At 35.8% G+C, this 21,710-nt stretch overlaps 1 protein-coding gene across 18 annotated transcripts in view; it reads left to right on the top strand.

The window, feature by feature from the left end:
* The window catches only part of MFF (mitochondrial fission factor), a 33,123-nt gene extending 13,347 nt beyond the window's left edge, over nucleotides 1–19,776 (top strand). For 5 of the 18 annotated variants that reach the window (XM_010336207.2, XM_010336213.2, XM_010336210.2 and 2 more), the window contains 7 exons: nucleotides 1,826–1,914; nucleotides 4,294–4,368; nucleotides 8,719–8,877; nucleotides 12,687–12,719; nucleotides 14,588–14,647; nucleotides 17,730–17,814; nucleotides 18,928–19,776. In XM_010336207.2, the coding sequence (XP_010334509.1) occupies nucleotides 1,826–1,914; nucleotides 4,294–4,368; nucleotides 8,719–8,877; nucleotides 12,687–12,719; nucleotides 14,588–14,647; nucleotides 17,730–17,814; nucleotides 18,928–19,059 (633 nt within the window). In that variant the 3' untranslated portion in view covers nucleotides 19,060–19,776. The remainder of the gene's footprint in view (nucleotides 1–1,825; nucleotides 1,915–4,293; nucleotides 4,369–8,718; nucleotides 8,878–12,686; nucleotides 12,720–14,587; nucleotides 14,648–17,729; nucleotides 17,815–18,927) is intronic. The other 13 variants (XM_010336231.3, XM_010336230.3, XM_010336226.2 and 10 more) reach the window with 8 other exon arrangements.
* Nucleotides 19,777–21,710: the final 1,934 nt, after the last annotated feature.

Raw genomic sequence — 21,710 nt, 5'->3', positions numbered from 1 at the left:
CTAAAACACAGCAAAACAAAAGAAAAATCTCAGATTGAAACAAACATCCAGGCCAGGCATGGTGGCTCATGCATGTAATCCCAGCACTTAGAGAGGCTGAGGCAGGCGGATCACAAGGTCAGGAGTTTGAGACCAGCCTGACCAATATGGTAAAACCCTGTCTCTACTAAAAATACAAAAATTAGCTGGGCGTGGTGGTGCACATCTGTAATCCCAGCTACTCGGGAGACTGAGACAGGAGAATTGCTTGAACCCAGGAGGCAGAGCTGAGATTGTGCCACTGAACTGCAGCCTAGGCGACAGAGCCAGACCCTGTCTGAAAAAAAACGCCAGAAAGCAAAATAAAACCATAATGTTGCCATGGCTGTTTTAGTGGAGAGGGGGTTGTTTTTGTTTTTTTTTTTTAAGTACTTTGCAGTGGCTCACACCTGCAAAAGTGTAATCCCAGCACTTTGGGAGGCCAAGGTGGGCAGAACACTTGAGCTCAAGAGTTTGAGACCAGCCCGGGCAACGTGGTAAAACCCCGTCTCTACAAAATACAAAAATTAGCCAGGTGTGGTGGTGTAGTCCCAGCTACTTGGGAAGCTGAAGTGGAAGGATCACTTGAGCCCAGGAGTTTGAGGCTGTAACGAGTCATGATCATGCCACTGCACTCCAGCTTGGGTGACAGAGCAAGATTCTGTCTCAAAAAAAATAATATGTATTTTTAAATAAGCAGAAAAGTTAATGATTACCACTGTTCTAGTTATCCATTTCTATGTAACAAACCATCTTAAACTTAGTGGCTTAAAACAAACAAACCTATGTTTTGCTCATGCATTCTGTGGTTAGGAATTTGCAGTTGGCATGATGGGGAAAGCTTTTTTTCTGTTCTCCCAATGTCTGGGGCCTAAGCTAGGAAGTCTCAAAGGCTCAGGATGACTCAACAGCTGGAGCTACAATTATCTGAAGGTTTGCTCATTCACATGTCACTTGGTACCAGCTGTTGCCTGCGACCTCCATTAGGGTTGTTGGCAGGTGCACCTACACGTGGCCTCACTGTGTGGCTACTTGGCCTTGCTTATGTCATGGTCCCATTCCAAATATGAACAACCTGGGGAAAGAAAGCCTTCTTTCTTTCGAACTGTTAGGACCTAGCCTCAGAAGTCACTTTGCATCATTTCTATAGGAGTTACCAGCCCTCTGAATTTCAAAGAAGCAGATCCTGTCTCTTAATGTAAGAAGGTCAAAGATACATTTTATAAGAAGAACATGTGGGATTAGAGATGGCGGCCATTCTGGAATGCCGAAACCATTAAGCTAGATACATTTTTAGTCTAGTTTTCAAATATTCAACCAAATCTTAATTTGTTATAACCCTAGAAACCAGGAACATTTATTTATAATACAGATACTCTCCATTTTCTATATGTGCCTGTAAAAACTTTATATAAATTGTTCTTATAAATAAGTATATAGCATAAGATTAAACAAATAATAGTAATTGTACCAAGTAAGAGTGATACTTAAAAAAGAAACCAGAGTAGCGTTCTTCTTAAAGTAAATAGACATTCCTGTTTATCTGCATTATAGTAAGTAGGGTGTGTGTGTGTGTGTGTGTGTGTGTGTGTGTGTGTGTGTATGTGTGTGTATGTGTGTGTGTATTTTTTTTTTTAACAAGTCTATCAGTAATACGCTCCCTGGAAGCAATTCTTGGTTGCCTTTTCTTAGTTATATTCTTTGTAAATTTTTTGACTAACCTTGTCTCAAGGTTCTTTTGATGCTAAGCAGCTACTAGGCTCCTAAGAATATTTTTATTTCCTTCCTTTTCTTTGTGCCTTAACAGATCCGTGCAGTTGGCAGACTAAAAAGAGAGCGGTCTATGAGTGAAAATGCTGTTCGCCAAAATGGACAGCTGGTCAGAAATGATTCTCTGTGAGTAGCAGCACTAAGCATTCTATTTCCTTTGTAAGTTTTCTCAGGATATTTTCTGTTTAGAAAAGCCCATGTTTTTCTAAATAATCACTTCCTGTAGTTTTTAAAAATTGTTTTACATTTTTGCCATACTTATAGTCTTAAAATCTGCCCAGTTTGTTGGTTGTGAGAATTTTTCAGTAACCTTATCCTCTCCTGTGTAGCATGGTTTCCTAATTAAGTTACCGTAAGATTGTGAACTGGTCCTTTCCAGCTTTGCTTCTAATGAGCTGTGTTTAACAATGTAGCGAGACAAGCAGAATTTTTTTCTTTCTAAAAGTATTTTTTAGCTTTCTCCCTTATGATTCATTGATTTTTTTTAGGTCCTTTTCATTTTTAAAAAATACAAGTATATTGTTTAAAAGATGATTTGTTTAAACCTTTCTTTTTCATTTGGTTGTATTATCAAATTCTGATGTTAAAGCTACCATAAGATATATTACTGCTTTTTTACTTTTTTATTAAAATTAGTGAATTTTTACAAACAGAATGTTCCTTGAAAACTGGTCAGAATTTTAATCAGAAAGTCATGGTCAGTAGTAGCTTTTTAAATAGATTATATAAATTAGTATTTCTTTCTCATTAATTTTTTGGCCAGTTTTCATAAACTCATCATGGACCACATGTGATGGAAAGCATCATGTTAGCGTCTGTGGAAACCAAATGAATCAGGAGATGATACATCTCTTCTGGGAGCTAGCAAATCTAGATAGATGCAGACATTTAGTTTTATTTACAAAATAACTAGAGCACAAGATAGCAGTTTATATTATGCCGTATTAGTTTCTAGTTTGGACCTGTCTAAAGAATATAGTGGTACAGAAGGGGCTTTGATGGAGATAGGGTCATTAATATTGAAGGTAGAGAGAGGATTTTTTTTAAAGTATTTTAATCCTTGCTTTGAAAGAAAAAGGAAGTTCTAACTTCTTTATAAATTATTTGCTTGCCTTATTGAAATTCCATTATCTTGTATTAGGTGAAACGAGAACTAAACTTGTTCTGATTTCTTGGAGAATATTGAAATGTCTCCTAAGGTAGTTAAAATTATTCTGAAAGACTGTGTAGGAAGAGAGTAAGTTAAAATGAATATATACCTCCTTCAAGGGATGCTTACTGCAAGATTCAACCATTAGTAATATAAGATGTTTTATGATTGTGTTTCCCTAAAGGTATCTAGTTGGCAGTGATGTCAGCAGGCCCATGAAATCCATTTTTCTAGACTATTTCCAAATGTATTACACAAACGGTAAAGAGGCTGTATCATTTATGGCTAAAGTAGCTTCTTGGTATTTAGTACTTTATAGAGTGATTAAACATACACTCAAGGGCTTTAATTATTTTCTTTTTGTACCATTATCGTAAGGCAGCAATGATTTCTAGTAAGCTTTTCCACTGTATAAAGATGTGGCTTACTATGTAGGTCCTTAGCTGCTTTGACATTTTATATTAATAAAATAAAAACAATTATTATAATATAGTATCCCTTTTATTTATTCTCCCAAAGTATGTATTCTTGATAACTGCATTCAACTGAAGAAAAAGGAAACCCCTTTATTGTATATGAAAACCAGTCCAGTGAAGTATGATTTAGAGTAGATGATTATAGATATTTTTGCATTTACCTAATAACATAAGTTCCTCATAACAGAAAAGATTTACAGTGTTAACTAATGTTTGATTTCTTTTCTTCTTTAAGTTGCTTTAGTGACATTTTCTAAATTTTTAATAAAACTGAAAATCTCATTTTTTGGTAGTAAAAGTAATGAATCTTTATACATTTTCACAGTGAAATGCTTGACATTGCTTAATCATATTTTTTGTTATGGTTACGTATATTACCATGTTATATATGTGATTTGTTAATAACGTAATCTTGCCGTTTCTTTCCCTACTGTTGTTAATTTTGTAATTTACAATTGAATTCATCTTTAAGAATCTGCATCTTATTAACTTTAGAATTTTGTGTAATGAACATATGATTCAGTGTGGTTAACATAATGAAGAAAAAATTAATATAGTACCTCTATTAAAATAATTATTAAACTCCTGCTATCTTTACCTACTTTAGTCTTTTCTTTGTAAGATGAAATTGTTGTGCATCATAGTGCATGAAACTTTGCCTGCCTCCACTTTATTTTATTCATGGCTTTAAGAATAAAGTGGAAATGAGTATGAGAGCAGATGCACTAGCCTTTGTTTTCTTAATTTCATTGATGAGGCCATAAGATTATCATCAGCTCTTGGCACAAAAATGAGTTCTAAAGAGTAAAATCAGATCTAGCTTTTTCTTTGTGTTATATCAAAGCTGAATATGTAAAAGAAGCATAATTATTATTTAAGGTGGCACAGATCAGATTCTGCCCCAAGAAATAAAATTTCAAGGTTCCAAGCACCGATTTCTGCACCGGAGTACACGTAAGATTTTATCTGCTCTGCTTTTCACAAGTAGGAGTTGTTTTGATTTTGAAGGATTGTGTTAATACTAATCTATTCACCAGGTAATTGACATATACTATCCTAATTATCTTCCTGTTTGGCTTTTTAGTACCTCTGTTTTAGGATTTCTCAAACTGTCATTATATACTTTATTAAAGAAAAAATAACTAGACCAGCTAAAGAAGTTGTATATGATTTTCCATGTATTGGTGAAGGGAACATGGAATATAATATGCACATAAGGACCAAGCATCCTTTTTATTTTGCTTTGATTGGCATAATAGTTCTCTACAGATTCGACTTCACCTGATAAGTGATCCCAATTTTTTTTTTAAATTTTACCACACTGTCTTTTCTCTTCTATCTTGTCCCTGAAGAATGGAGTCTAAGTGTGGTTTGTCATTTATTTTTAAACCCACTCTTTCCATGTGACAAAATAAGGCATGAGAATGACTAACTCTCATGGAGCAGAACATGTTGGTATATAATACAGGTATTCAGTAGCTAATATAGGTCTTAAGCAACAGAAGAAACCACACTGATAGCCAACAATTTTCCTCTTATTCTGGTTCTATTTTTTTTACATCAAGGAACAACTATTCAATTGCCATAGACAATGGCAGTATATTAGAATTTCCTCTCTATTTAAAATTCCAACAGAAATTAATATATTTGTGTTTTAGTGAAAATGTTTTCTCTTTATTATTTTACCCTATTTTTTGGAAGAGTCTGATACCTCACTGAAGAGGTTACACCCACAGTTTGAGAAACATTATTCCTATGAAAACTCACATAAAGAGGTACTTGACTTTGAACTTACTTTTAATAATGACATAGTTATGCCAAGTACATTTTAATTTAAATTTTAGTTCTGACATTAGCTAGTGTTGTTTTTTTGTTTTTCATTTTTTGGTTTTTTTGAGACAGAGTCTCACTGTGTTGCCCTGGCTGGAGTGCAGTGGTGCAATCTCAGCTCACTGCAACTGCCACCTCCTGGGTTCAAGCGATTCTTCTGCCCAACCTCCTGAGTAGCTGGGACTACAGGTGCGGGCCACCATGCCTGGCTAATTTTTGTATTTTTAGCAGAGACAGAGTTTCACCATATTGGCCAGGCTGGTCTCAAAGTCCTGACCCCAAGTGATCCACCCACCTCGGCCTCCCAAAGTGCTAGGATTACGGGTGTGAGCCACTGCACCCCGCCCTGTGTGGTTTCCTTAACAATTGTGTAATAAAATTCCATGTAAGCATGAGGTAGAGCTATTACTAATGAAGCATGGTAAACATCAGTGCTTTCCTCAAAATTTTCTAATCTTTTCTTTTAAAAAGGTAAAGTTGAGACTTATAACATCACTGGAACCAATTTATCAAAGCGCATTTTTATTAAATTACTAATACATATAATGCCATTTGCTTAACCTTCTCAGTGCCTTTGTAGTATGTTTACTTTTTTTATTTTCCACAATAGTTCACTTGTCAAAACAACAAAAATGGAGTCACTAAACCTTGGATGGGTACATGAGTGGACGGATGTAAAAGTGCTGTTTCCCTCCACCGTTTATACCTGTGGAGTACATTTTAGCTACTGTCAAACTGATTGTTAAAATGGAGCTTATTCTTTTTTGTTCTTACATTTGTTTGTGAAAAAGACCAACAAGACTGCTTGAAGTTTTAAAAAGAAAAGAGAATTTATAAATTATTTATTGGCTCTAATTACTAATGTAGTTTTGGTGATCTTATGGGGATTCATTTCATCTTTAGGTCAAATTAAATGTTACCAAGCAAAGACATTATTTAATCTATACCTAACACTGGCAAAAGCAGTCATCAATTTAAAAAAACACTCCCAATTTCATTTTTGCTGTTTATGGAGGATTGCCGTACACATGAATGAAAAGCTGAATTTTTTATTAATCTTTGAAATGTTCATTTCTTTTGAGAAACAACTAGAAACTCAAACTCTGATTTTGATGCTGCTTTTGATGAAATATCTTTACTAGTATGGATAATAACAACTTGATCTTTTATTTTTCTATATAAGTATTTTCATATTCAGTTATAATTGAGAAGAATGTAAGGTTTTTTCTAATTTCATGTGGTCATAGAATCTTAGAATCGGGAGAGATCTTATAGATCGTTTTAGAATCCAACCTTCTGTATTCCATCTTAGGAACTCCTTGTAGTTTATGTTTGACTGTTTTATAAGATGACTTCCTCATTTCCTGTGTATGGGCAGAAAACACTTGCACTTTTACAGTTTAAATAAACAGTTCATTATTGTTTGTTTCTGGCAAAAGGATTTCTCTTCGAGGAAGTAACCCTTCTTTTCTTTTCATTGTTAATGGGCAAAAACCCATTAAGTTTTTTTCATGGATTTGAGTTTAGTTCATTCATACTGTTGCCCCAAGGTGATAATTTTAAATATTGATTATTGGGGCCTTTAGAATGTTACTATGTATCTTGTTTATCAATATGTAATGACACACTAAGTATTCCATTTAAGCCCCCAAATGCAAAGGCAAAGTACTGATCAGTCCTTCAAAACTTGCTTAAGTGAATTCAGGCGTTTACACTGGCTGCTCTATCAAGAAGAGCGTAAGATGGATTGTTTGTTTTTGTTGATGCAAAACTGGCAATTTTTAATTCTGCCTCTGATGATATATAGTTTTTTAACATGAACTCAGTCTGGTTTCCCACAGGCAGTAAGAGCTTCAGGTTTTCACAGTGCCACCTAAAGAGAATTTTGAGTGTAGGACTAACATACAGTTTTGTTTCACAGATAAGCTGGGGGTTTTTGTTTTGTTTTGTTTCCCTTCTGGCATGTCCAGTATGGGTTTTGCCAAGTACCATGGGTCAGTAGCTAATGTTGGCTTATATGTATTCCCAGAGATTGCCAGTCTCTCGACAGACATTTAAGATCACTAACCACGAGTCTGCATCTGAAAATTTAAGTTTATCTTGACAGCATTAGGCCTAAATCCTATGGCAAATCAGGCTTGGTGGATTAGTTACTTTCTATGTTAAGATTTGGCTTCGATCTTCTAAGTAGTCTTTGAAAAACATGGTTTTTATATTATGGCACTTCTCTCTTTGGATCACCAAGCCATTCAAAGTCATTCATAAAATTGTGAAAGAGATTTTGTTTTTAAATTTTCTGGGACTCTGAGAATAATATTAGTTGACTATAACTATCCTGTCAAAAATTATCCCACTTATTTTGTAGTTTGCAAACAAATACATGCTGTTAGAAAAGATTACACAGTCAAAATAAGAGATTTTCTTTTTTCAATTGTTTATCATCTGCTTCACTTTTATTCTTTTAGACGTAATACACATGGGATTACATTTAATCTGGTGTTAGTTTTGCCTTGACATTGAGAATGTTGACCCCTCATTCCACCGTCATAGCCCTCTTATTGTAACAAACCATCTCCCAAGTCCCTGTGTTACTTAAATACCTCACAATAGATAATTATGCTGTAACATTAAACAGCTCCCTGAAAATACTGACACAGATCTTAAGAGCTTAGGTTAGAACCATAAGAATTGGTTCATTCAGCTTTCAGAAAGCACTGGCAGGCGGAGACAAATGAAATTGTGCATCTCAGCCCACACATGAAAGAACGATTAATATTATCATCACTAGGAAGCCCAGAAATAGTTATCAGCCATTGATAATTTAAGAAGTGTCTTTACCTTCTTTCACTGTATTCACAGATTTGGGAATGTAGTAGTCATTTAACTAGAGAACAGATAGAGTCATTTATGCTGTAGTTATTTAACTAGAGAACAGATGCTTACTATAATTAAGCAGTCAAGTGTCATTTGCTCATCATAAACTTCAACTTGCTTCATTGTCTCTGTGAAGTATTTGAAATGGTGTTTTTATGGAATCACTTTTGATTCATGTGTTGAAACTTTGCCATCTGTGTATGAGAATTCTCTGTCCTACTCTGGTAATCTTCCATAAGTTGACAGCAGTGTTGTTTCTTAGAAGTTTGGTTTATTGAATCGGAATATCAACACAAAGTGAAGAATGCATTCATTGCTGTGTTTCTCTCTTCCCTTTGTACAGTTGTTCTTCATATTCGGTTTATTTATCTTGATGTTTAGGGTTACAGAGTTATAAGTGCTGCTTTGTAGCTAGTTATTGAAAACAATTCAAAATGTTTATTCTTTGACTGTTTTCTTGTGGGGAGAGTGAAAGGTGGGAAAGGGGGGCAAGAAAGCTAAGGTAAACTAAGAACATTAACATAAAGACTGCTCAGCTGAAGTTTTACAGAAATCTGACTTGAGTGTTTTTCTCTTCGTTTGCTGTGCTTGTGTAAACAGTGTGACACCATCGCCACCACAGGCTCGGGTCTGTCCTCCCCATATGTTACCTGAAGATGGAGCTAATCTTTCCTCTGCTCGTGGCATTTTGTCGCTCATCCAGTCTTCTACTCGTAGGGCATACCAGCAGATCTTGGATGTGCTGGATGAAAATCGCAGGTGATTGGCCATCCGTGACTCTTGCCAGCTTTGTTGCAGATTTTTTGGCCTCTTGTGTAGTGGACTGTGGTGTCTTCCTTTTCTGTTTTTACCTTCTAGCCTCCTTCTAAGATGCAATGGTTTGAAACAGCTTGCTTTACTTTCTTTTAGTTTGAAATTATTGTCCAAAATTCACATTTCACAAGATTACATTAGCTTCCCATCTATCAGGGAGAGTATACAAAGAAAGCCAATGATTTTTTTCAAAGGCTTTTCTAGCCTGTTCTAAGTACTTGACTCCATTTGGGGATATGCCGAGGGGTCCTGTTGGATTGAGTGTTGGACTAAAGCATACTAGTCCTCTTTAGTCTTTTGATGTAATCATTTATGCTACTAAAATGATTGGATTATTAAAACAAATCTGAGGAGGTGATGTCAGGACACTTTTTCCTTTCCTCTCAACGACTGATTTCTAGGCTTCTTTTGAAAATTCCAAGTGCTATCATCTGTTTGAGAACACTGATGTTTTAGTGTTGATAACTTATATCACTTTTGAACATCTCCAAGTAAAATCATTAGTAGTATACTAAGACTTACTCATACAAATAATTTTTTTGTAGTTATTTCTAGTACCTTTTGTCCTCACTTTGTTACTACACAATGTTTTAAAGGAAATTCAGTAGCTTTTTTGTCATAGTGTGGGAAAGATAGAGTCAATTTCATTTCGACTGTGAACACTTATCTAGTGGCTTCTGGTAGTCAGGGTTTGAATTTTTATGATTATTTAATTAAATCGTTACTTTCTGCATTTTGAAGAATTCACAATAAATTAAGCTGGCCCTTCTAATAAATCCTGTTTCTTAGGAACAAATATGTCTTCTGGCTTGCACTGAACAAACTTTTTCTTGTTGAATGCTTGTAGTCCTCACACAGGCCCTAAGTATGTCACTGTACTTCTCAAACTTGTCCATGCTCCTTATGATTGTTGAATTCCGGGCCTTTCTAAGCCTTCCCAGAGATGGCCTCGTGCTGTGCATTTGGGCCCAAGGACTGAAAGCTGCACTAAAAAGAGATGGAAAAGAAAGCTCATGGCATGAGGGTGTGGGAGGCAAATTATATATACATGTTTATGTATAGATATGTTTTGTTTGTTTTTCCCCCAAGGGTTTTGACTCCCTTTTATGCTTTTTGAAGCTTCAAAGACATTCTTGGACTATTGGGAAGCTGTAAGAAGCAGCAAGGTTCAGAACAAAAAGCATGGATTCAGGGAGTCACTCAGAATTAACCTGGATCCACCCTGTGCATAGCTGCATGGTGGCCTTAAACAAACTGCTTAGCTTCTTTGGGCCTCATTTTCCTTGTCTGTTGAAAAATGGGGAGGAAGGATAGTAGTATCTACCTTTCTGGATTCCTGTGAGGATCTTCTCCCCTCCCCAACTTTAATTATAATATAGGGATAATGGCCTCCAATTCTTTATTTAGTATGGTAGGAGATCTTTCCAATGATATTTAATATAAAGTAGCAGTTACTTAAGAACTAATATTTACAAGTGTCTGTTTTATCTTCCCTCCTTAAAACAGAATTATTGACCATCAACTAAGTTGCTTAACTTTTTGATTACAATAAATCCTTAGTGGAGACCAGATTATTAGGTCAGAATATGTCATATCAAATGCTGTTACATTTAAAATATCTGAATGAGAAATATATTTCTAAATCGTGTATAAAAACTGTTAGATGACAAAGTCACATTACATTCAAATTATATGTCCCGAAGAGAAAAAAAAGTATTTGTCCCAATCTCCCCACCAGCGTATACACAGATCATTGCAGTAATGTGGAACTTGTGAAAATACGGATTTTTTTCCTCCATAATAGAAAAATAATAGTGCCTCAGGGTCAAATGTACAAAGTCAAAAATTGTATTAGTAAAACTTTGTGGTTTTTTTTTTTTTTTTTTGAGACGGAGTTTCTCTCTTGTTACCCAGGCTGGAGTGCAATGGCGCGATCTCGGCTCACCGCAACCTCCACCTCCTGGGTTCAGGCAGTTCTCCTGCCTCAGCCTCCTGAATAGCTGAGATTACAAGCACACGCCACCATGCCCAGCTAATTTTTTGTGTTTTTAGTAGAGACGGGATTTCAGCATGTTGACCAGGATGGTCTCGATCTCTTGACCTCGTGATCCACCCACCTCGGCCTCCCAAAGTGCTGGGATTACAGGCTTGAGCCACCGCGCCCGGCCCCTTGTTTTTTTAATAATGAAAAATATTTTTAGACTTTAAGTGAAATTTTATTTCAGTTTTTTACATTGTGATGAACTGATAACTTTAAAATCCCTTTTCTGGGAAGAAATTATCTTTTCTCATTCACTTAAGTAAGTTTTTAAAAATTCATGAAGGAGTTATATTAATAATGCTTTGCTCCTAGATCTGTACCATCAGTTGTTACCTTGGATCCGGGAGGGTTAGATTCTCATCAGTCTTATTGCCTCTTCAGTATTGAAGGATTTTTTAAAGTCGTATTCAGATCTCTTAGGATCTCAGTGTTGAGCAAGATTTGATCAGAATTTTAAGTGCCAAATCAGTTTTTATTTCCTCTATGAGAAGTATCCAGCATAACTTTTCAGATATAAGAAATAGGAATGTGAAATTTGGATAATGTTCTACTTGCATGATTATAAAATAATACTGCTTATAAAATTTTTACTGCTTCTACGTTCCTTGCTCTGTCCATCATTTTTTCCTTTCTATTTTATTACTCTTGGCTATTATGCTAATGCAATACCTTATCCTTTGGTCATATGTCATCACATTAGGTATAGTTAATTTAAGCCAGAACTGTTTGGGGGAAAAAGAAAAAAGCTTCCTGCTTGCTTTATCACTATGAAATAATGCAGATTCACAATTCCTTGACATAAGAACTATTTTCAGTTTACGTTTTAAAGGACGCTGTCAAAAGGTTTATGTACTATGTATTTTTTCTTACAAGAATGCAGATGGTATAAACCAAGCTCAGTTTGAACACCAACTTAAATCGTAGGTACATGTTAGAAAAGTTTATTTACACAGGTCAGTGTCATGCATTTGGAAAACTCATACGCTGAAAATTTACCAAAGCACCAGGTGTATTATTTCCTCAGGTGCAGCAAAAATTAAGATACTATTACGATTTGGTCCTTAACTGATTAGAAAATGCCCATCTCTCCCTACATCTGTTAGAGCTACGTACCTCATTTTACAATGTAAAATATTAACATCTTAAAAAAGAAACTTTTTTCCTGTGTAAGAACATTGGTTAAATATTGATAGATGAGTAATACTTAGCTCTTATTTTTAGGAGGGGCTTGATTATTTTTTACAGTTTTTTCTTAACAGATTTTACCAGCTTTGAGTGAATAGAATAAGAAACCAATGTGTGAATAATTTATATTTTTGGCAAGTATCCCTATAAATAGACAATTTAGAAGACCTAGAAATCTGGAGTTGCAGTGGATACAATGTTTGTTATTTATAACTTTTCTCTTTTAAGAAAATGTGTAATTCTGATCCCCCAGTCAAACTGTTTATTTCCTGTAGCAGGTTTTTTATAGCAAAGAAACACATATTATGTTACATCAGAGCATATTTACTCAGAAACATCAGTACACAAGTTAATGGTGGAGCTCAGTGGTAGCCTTGGATTTCTTTCCCTTTCGCCACTCTCCAAAGCATACTGTTGAAAAGATTTTATGTATTAAATCATGCTTATAGAAAATGGTACTTGAATGAAGTTTCTAACTTTGCCAAATACCTGTCTAATTTACTTTTATATTATATGTGTCAATTGCCAGTGTGAGAAGACAAAATGAAATACGTTGTGAAAGGTAACTGTATTATTTTCTGGCTCTGCATTATAAAAGGGAAATCTCTGTGGTGGAATATGTTGAATATCACAGAACCATTTGAACATACTGTGTTCACTTTAAAAAGCTTTAGGAAACACACAGTGTTGGCTTCATCTAGTTAACCATTTTCATGTTAGTGTAATTTAAGATTGTAGTTAAACTACAGGTTTCTAATACCACAGAGTAAATAAAATATGTTAGTAGGATGAGATGAATTTAAGACCTGTCTCAAGCATATGTGATTTATTCATGGTTTTTAGGCAATAAAGTAAAAGTCAAACATGTTTCCCCAGTAAGTCTCTGACTCCCTCATCATCTAGGCTCCAGAAATTTCCTTTTTTTTTTTTTTTTGAGACAGAGTTTTGTTCTGTTGCCAGGATGGAGTGCAGTGGCATGATCTCGGCTCACTACAACCTCCACCTCCTGGGTTCAAGCGATTCTCTTGCCTCAGCCTCCCAAGTAGCTGGGACTACAGGCATGTGCCACCACACCCAGCTGATTTTTATTTTTAGTAGAGACAGGGCTACACCATGTTGGCCAGGATGGTCTCTATCTCTTGACTTCATGATCTGCCCTCCTCGGCCTCCCAAAGTGCTGAAATTAACAAGCGTGAGCCACCACACCTGGCCCGGAAATTTCTTTAAGCACTGGTAGTACTTTTAAGACATGTAGAAGTTAAACATTAGAATTTTATTCTGTAAATTGAATTATCAGAAAGTAATGATTTGTATTGTGGTCAAAATTGCACAGCTGTGCCAACTTACAGAAAAAAATTAGTGTATTTGGTATTAAACATTAACCATTATACAATTAAGTATTGTCTTGATACTTAATTCAGGCAAAACCAGATCAGTTGCTTAGAAAATGAGATATCCAAAATAGGATTTAATAATTCTTAAAATCTTTATATGATCCAATATTCCAGTCTTCCCTCTCTGCTTAGTAGATATTGCTGATTGTTTTACGGGGAATTGACCAGTGAACATGTATAAGCTTTTGTTTCTTGATTTTAAAAGATAACACTTATTGGAAAGGATGCTTCTTATCAAGGTAGAAAGCTAACTGTCCTCTAGCACCAAAGTATATACTGAGAATGAGTGGAAATCCCCACCAATTTCCCAGTGCACCTTAGTCTTCATTTCCAGCGGCCCTGTATGTCACTCCTGGTTGTCTCAAGATCAGACTCAAATTGTTGGTTGCACTTTCTGTGATGTGCAATAGCACATTGCCTGATCTTCACTGCTTCAGAGCAGAGGCTTGCATTTTCACTCTGGAGAGCTGAGAGTTTGAATGAGACACAGCTACATTGAGACATCAGGCACTATTCAAACTTAATAAGGTGGGCGGGAAGGAACTGTGGGAAATGGAGTTTCTTGAAATTTATTAATACATTTTTTGAGATAGAGCTGTTGATACCAGATGAGCAACCATGGTCATACAGGTGCAGCTAACAGGTCCTGATATGCTTTTAAAGATGCTAGTGATTTTTTTTTTTTCAACTAGAAGAAAGGAATTACACTTTTTAAACAGAGTTGTCCTCTGTCTTAAATTTCATAAAGCACCAAAAAAAATATATGTTGGTGCTGTTTTCTCATGTAAATATGGATTTTCCCTTTGTTTCTTTAATCAGTAGTTTATGAAATGATAAAATGTTTAGTTTATAAAAATGATAAAATGGAGAACACATGAGACAGGAATTTTTTAAAGTAGTTGACAGATATTATATTGTATTGAAACATACAATATAATCCTATTTGACATTTATTTGTCTTGTTTTTGCTTTTATTTTATTACTTCTCTGTTTCCTGATTCTGTCTTGTGCCTTCTCCCGCAAAAACCTGCCTTAGACCTGTGTTGCGTGGTGGGTCTGCTGCCGCCACTTCTAATCCTCATCATGACAACGTCAGGTAAATTTTGAGACTTCGTAATTACCAGAGTAAATGGTTGGCGGAATTTGTATGTTGCAGGACATGATGCATGTTGTAGCCATGGCTGTGTGTTGTAGCTGAACTTCTTTCTACAGCTTTCCTCATTGAGTATATCTTGCTTCTCTCTAAGAACAGTGAATAATCAGTCATGACATTTGGCCAGTTAGTATGAGGGGAAATGTTTAATAATTATGGTAAGATGTGAACAGCTGAGATATTTTATTTAAATGCAATGTTAATAGTTTATAAGTGGTTTATAATAATTTGCATACTAAAACAGAAAAAATTGTCTTAAATCTTATTCTATGTACATCATTTTAATGGTTGCCTGAATTGCGGCCAACATTTCCTTTTAAGTCGTTAATTATCTGCAGTGTCACTTTTAGCGTGTGAACAAACCTGTAAGGCATCGTCTTAAATTGGGAGAAATCAGCACTGACAACTCCACAGCTTGGCAAGGTGAATATTAGAAAGGAAATTTAGTTTTAAGGTTTTTCACCATCTGTTGATCTAAGGCCTTCTCTTTTATTTTTGCCCTTTTCACACTTTCAGACATGCTTAGGCTGAGTGTTCCTTTCTTCCTGACATGCACAGGCACTTAAGAACTACAGTTCTTAAGTGCTGAAATTCCCATGTAGTTTTCCCATAGTCTGGAAAAACAGAATCAAAAGCTAGTTGGTATTCACAGATGCTATTACTGTATAATTGTTTCAGTTTTATTTAAGCAGACAGGTATTTGTAGCAGTAGATTTTAAACTGGCAGCATCATTTCTGTGCCTAGAAGAAGCTGGTACATTCATTGAAGCAAGAGAAAAGGGAAACATTAGCTGCTCATTAAAACTGAGCTCATGTTGGAGAAATTGTAAAGTGTGACTATGGTGGTCCCCTACCACTCTGCTGGCTTGTTTCTTTTTACAATCTTAGTTCAGTTCATTGTCGTTTCCCTTCTGTTTTTCTCTAAGTTTGTGATCCTTTTATCTTTCTATTGGTATTTTCAGCCAGTGGTCTAACTTAGCATTCGAGTTTTTTAGTTCTAATAAATACTGGTTTTTGTTTAAAATACAATGTAAAGTAACATGTTTTTGTTTTCAATTGAATTATGTAGGTAAAATCTTTTGTCATATCCTTATATTTCTCTCCAAAGGAGATTTCCTTTTCAGGTATCTAAACCTTAATTAATTCAGGATATAAATTGTGAGTAATCGCTTTCATTTATGTATACTTCATTCTCTACGTTCAGTCTAGATCCCTTAAACAATTGCTTCTGTTTGATTTCTTTTTCTGATTATTCATCTCTAATGTGGCCTCAGAGAAATAGAAGAGTTTTATTTTGAGGATGAAGTGAAGGAAAAGGGAATCTTCAACCTTTATTTTTTCCACTAATCATTTTAAACCCATGGTTCCAGCAATCTACTAACTTAGGAGTTTACTTCTCTAACTAGTGTAATTACCCTCAGTATTCCAGGTTATTTATTGTGTTCTCCTGAAAGATGGCGACAGTTAATGAGAAAGCAAGATAATTTAGCCGAAGAAGGAACATATGGAGATGGTTGTCAATTATCTAGAGTTGGTACATGCCATCTATTGTTTAAGGTTTTTGCATACTTTAAGTATTTTTATTACTTTTAACTATATTTGAAACAAAAGGATTTTTTAATAGTTTTGTCTTTAACATGTCTGAATGAAAAATATAATTCTGCTTCATATCCCTTTGTGTGGGTATGTGCTTTTTGTAGTGGGGACTTGCTGGGAAACAGAATAGATGATCCATATGCCAATTCTGTGGACTACACAGGAGTAACTTTTAATTCAGTTTTTTTATATTCTGCTCATTTAGAAAATTTACTATGCCATTTTAGTAAAATAACCATTTAGGATATTAAATCCATGTGTGGTGAATTGTGTGGTTATATAAGTTATATCTCAGTGAAGGAAGCTATTAATTCAGTTAAATTTTAAAATGTGGAAATCCAGGCAAAGGAGAAGAATGGCATTTGTCTTTGTTTTTCAGAAGTTTAGTGTCATTCATCTAAAAATTAGTTCCCCTTTTAGAAGTAATTGCATTGGAACAGAAAGTACTTTTTTAATATGCTTTCTCTGGATTTTTGTCTTAGTGGTTTTTTAGTAATATTTTATACACAGCCTCTTATTCATTATTGGGTCAATTCTAGAGCTAAATGTAGTGGCAAGATATATTCAGGAAATTTTATAATTGTTTCTGCGGGAGAACACAGTAGAACGTAAGTAGTTAGAAATAAGAATAGGCCAGGTGTGGTGGTTCACACCTGTAATCCCAGCACTTTGGGAGGCTGAAGCAGGTGGGTCACCTGAAGTCAGGAGTTTGAGACCAGCCTGGCCAAGGTGGTGAAACTCCATCTCTACTAAAAGTACAAAAATTAGCCAGGCGTAGTGGCAGGTGCCTGTAATCCCAGCCACTTGGGAGGCTGAGGCAGGAGAATCACTTGAACCTGGGAGGTAGAGGTTGCAGTGAGCTGGGTTTGCACCATTGCACTCCAGTCTGGGCAACAATATTGAAACTCCATCTCAAAAAAGAAAAAAAAAGACAAGAAGCAAAGAATAGGAATGGCAAGACAAGAGGCAATGAGAAGAGGTGATGAGTCTTTCTTCAGTTAGAGTTAGTCTACTTTGCGTTGCCTGCCAGTGAGTCTATGCCTATGGGCTTGCATATGGACATAAGTTTGTATAAGAATTCTATTTCGTTCTATACTAAGTGGCAGCTCTCAAACCTTTTCAGCCAGGGATCCTTTTTGGCATTGCCAGCTCTTCTAGCTTGAGAATTTTCTATTTGTATCTTTAGTCAGGATTTTTTTCTCATTCTCCAATTTTTAGTACCCTTTTTCAGTATTGTAGGTAGTTATCATTTTAAACTTTTTTCTTTCCTTTATTTGTAGAAATTCAAGTGGTAAAATTTAGTAATTCATATTATTGGGTACCAGTTTTCTGAATACTACTTTGAGCATTACAGTAAATGTAACATGACATGCTAATTACTCTTAGTTCTATTTTAATATTCATTTCTATTTCTGTTTCTTATCTGCAGGTATGGCATTTCAAATATAGATTCAACAATTGAAGGAACATCAGATGACCTGACTGTTGTAGATGCAGCTTCACTAAGACGACAGGTATTTAGTGTACCAAATAAGATATAATTCTAAGTTGCATTCATACAGTATTTTAAAGTGATAGTTCTCAACATTTTATCGATTTCTCTCCTGTGGGACCTGTGAATTGAAATATTTTATCCATCAAACTAGTAAGCCATAACTGATTTTCTCATTTTGATTAAACATATATTGAACTACTATTTACATGTTTTTATCAGCATAAAACAGTATTACCAAGATAGATTAATGTAATTCTAGACAATAACAAAGAATTTTTAGCAAACCAGTATAGCCCTAAGTTTGGCTTTTGAAATGTGGAACAATCACTTTGGAACCTTTGTTACTTTGTTTAATAACTCTATTTAGAAACCACTCCTTTCGGCTTGCAAAGGGTCTCTGCGTACGTATGTCTTGTATTCTGTAATAAATCCTTTCTTATAACTGCAGTTTCACATGCATATTTTTAATACGTACTCCCACAGTTTCTAGATCACACAGACACACACACATGTAAGGAAGGCAGATTTGGTTTTCTCATTGTGTCTATGCCAAATAGATATAGAAGGAAATTGGATTAAATAAAATATTTTTAAGTAAAGATCAGTAGGAGAGCATGAGCTTAAGCAGCAATTGTTCATCCCAGGGCTTTTCACCGTAAGGGCTAACAGCAAGGGTGGTACTGTCAGCCAGCAGCATTTCCAGCAGCTGGGGAATTAGCCTTCAGGCCTGAAGGGTTTGGGTGGCATATCCCTAGGCCCACTGCAATAGATTATTTTATTGGATTGCCTCAGTAACTCAGAGAAGTGGACAGAGAAAGCATTTATGCCAGGTTAAATATGAACAACTGAGGCTGAGTGACAAGAAGTTCATAGGAGAGGCATAGAAGGGGGAAGGAGTCCCGTAGGAAGGAAATATACCCTTCCTAACTCAGAAATCTGAAGAAGGGAAAGGGGAAGGATGTTTAAATAAATTTAAGCTGTCATGAATGACATGTTTTTCTGTATGTAGTTGTGTTTATTTTGCTCCAGATGAAACTTTCCATGTTATAATACTTTTGACAAATCATTTTACTACTTTATAGGAATCGTTAAAGCCTCTATGTTGTATTTTTTGTGTTTGTTTTTCACTTAGATAATCAAACTAAATAGACGTCTGCAACTTTTGGAAGAGGAGAACAAAGAACGTGCTAAAAGAGAAATGGTCATGTATTCAATTACTGTAGCTTTCTGGCTGCTTAATAGCTGGCTCTGGTTTCGCCGCTAGAGGTAACATCAGCTTTCAAAAATCTTGTCTCAACAGCTGGAAATATAAAAGATTTGCAAACTTCTTTGTTTCTGTCTCTGCATTGTATGCCATTTTATAGTCCACACACTGAAAATGTATTTCTTCCAGAAAGTCTGGAGGAAGGCCCTATATTTGTAGAAGTACAGGTATATTCTGTCACTCTGCTGTATTCACTTTTGAGCAGTTTTGCAGTAACACCTGCTTAAAATTGTCCCTTTGCATGTTTTGTAAATAGGCTCCAGTGTGGTTTTCTAAAAGGAATTTATTTTTTGCCTCCTTAGTCCACACAACTGATTCTGAATGGGAGAGAGTCTGTAGATAGTTGATTTAGAAAAGTGTCTGTGAAAGAAAAACAGTATTTTGTCCTGGTTCTCAAAACTGTTAGATTAAACAGTTTTGTTAATAGACATTTTGCATCTACACTTCAACATTAACACTTTCAGAGTCATGGCTTGGTGCCAGATTTAAGAAACGCAACCACCTAACATTTCATAATCCCCTTCATTAGGTACTTGTACAGATTAATTTCTAACATTTCAGCGGTTAAATATGTGTGCAGTATGTGCATTCTTTCATTTTAGTTTTGCACTTGGTTTTCTATAAAGTACGTTTTTACTCAGTTCATGTGTGAACAATTTAAAAACCTACAGAAAAAGATACAAATGTAGTGTATTTAATAAACTATCAACCAAAGCAGTATTTGTCTACTGAGGGATTTTGTTTCATCATTTGTGCGATCAGCTAAACTTTGTATCCTGTTACCTTATATGATTCTTCCCATCTCAGGAGCAAGTAATACAGTTAATGACATGGTTGGGTAGGTCGCAGGAACCAGCTGTGCTTCCTTTCAGACATTCCTGCTGGTAGTAGTGGCTGTTGGTTGCATTGTAGGTGGTTTTCTAATGTATCTAGAAACCGGTTCAGATTTAAATACTTTGAGTTGTGTATACTTTTTTTTTTTTGAGATGGAGTCTCACTCTATTGCCAATGCTGGAGTGCAGTGGCATGATCTTGGCTCACTGCAACCTCCACCTCCCAGATTCAAGCGCTTCTTGTGCCCCAGCCTCCCAAGTAGCTGGGATTACAGGCGCCCGCCACCACACCGAGCTAGTTTTTGTATTTTTAGTAGATAGGAGGTTTTACCATGTTGGCCAGGCTGATCTCGAACTCCTGACTTCAGGTGATCCACCCACCTTGGCCTCCCATAGTGTTGGGATTACAGGTGTGAGCCAATGCACCTGGCCAAAGTTGTGTATACTTTTTTGATTGTGGTATTTATTTGCTAATTATATATACTGATGTATTTACATCTCAAGGCTAGGTGTGGTGGCTCATGCCTGTAATCCCAACACTATTTGAGGCCAAGGCAGGCAGATCACTTGAGGTCAGAAGTTTGAGACCAGCCTGGCCAATACCATGAAACCCTGTCTTTACCAAAAATACAAAAGTTAGGCAGATGTGGTAGCAGGCATGGTGGCAACAGCTGTAATCCCAGCTACTCGGGGGGCTGAGGCAGGAGAATCTCTTGAACCTGGAAGACAGAAGTTGCAGTGAACTGAGATCACACCACTGCACTCCATCCTGAGCAACAGAGCCAAACTCTGTCTCAAAAAAAAAATTTTTTTTAACTTTAAAAGTAAATCTCAAAAGAATTAAATCCACCAGTGAAACCAAGTGTTGGACAGTTTTAACTCTCAAAACTTTTATTTCCCCATTTTTGGTTCAGAAATGGGTAGAATTCAGTTAGGTGCAATATTCTCCACACATCTTTGGTATCTCTCTTCTAAGTCAGGAAGTTTTGGGAAAGGCAGTTGAGGAAATTCCTTGGATAGAGTTAGATTTAACATTTCTGTTCTTGCTTCTTATCCCTCTAAAATAATATCATGACCAAAACACAGAAAGCATTGGCAACAAAAGCCAAAATAGACAAATGGGACCTAATCAAACTCCACAGCCTCTGCACAGCAAAAGAAACAGTCATTAGAGTGAATCAGCAACCAACAGAATGGGAAAAAATTTTTGCAGTTTACCCATATGACAAAGGGCTGATATCCAGAATTTACAAAGGACTAAAACAGATTCACAAGAAAAACACAAGCCCATTCAAAAGTGGGCAAAGGATATGAACAGACACTTTACAAAAGAAGACATACATGAGGGCAACAAACATATGAAAAAAATGCTCATCATCACTGGTCATCAGAGAAATGCAAATCAAAACTACATTGAGATACCATCTCACACCAGTTCGAATGGCGATCATTAAAAAATGCAGAGACAACAGATGCTGGAGAGGATGTGGAGAAATAGGAACACTTTTAACTCTGTTGGTGGGAGTGTAAATTAGTTCAACCATTGTGGAAGACAGTGTGGCAATTCCTCAAGGACCTAGAAATAGAAATTCCATTTGACACAGCAATCCCATTACTAGGTATACATCCAAAGGATTATAAATCATTCTACTATAAGGACACGTGCACATGAATGTTCATTGCAGCACTGTTTACAATAGCAAAGACCTGGAACCAACCCAAATGCCCATGAATGACAGACTGGACAGGGAAAATGTGGCACATATACACCATGGAATATTATGCGGCCATGAAAAATGATGAGTTAGTATCCTTTGT

The sequence above is a fragment of the Saimiri boliviensis genome, chromosome 5 (genome assembly GCF_048565385.1).
Source record: "Saimiri boliviensis isolate mSaiBol1 chromosome 5, mSaiBol1.pri, whole genome shotgun sequence".
Taxonomy (NCBI): Eukaryota; Metazoa; Chordata; class Mammalia; order Primates; family Cebidae; genus Saimiri; species Saimiri boliviensis.
This window is presented reverse-complemented; position numbering and strand designations above follow the sequence as displayed.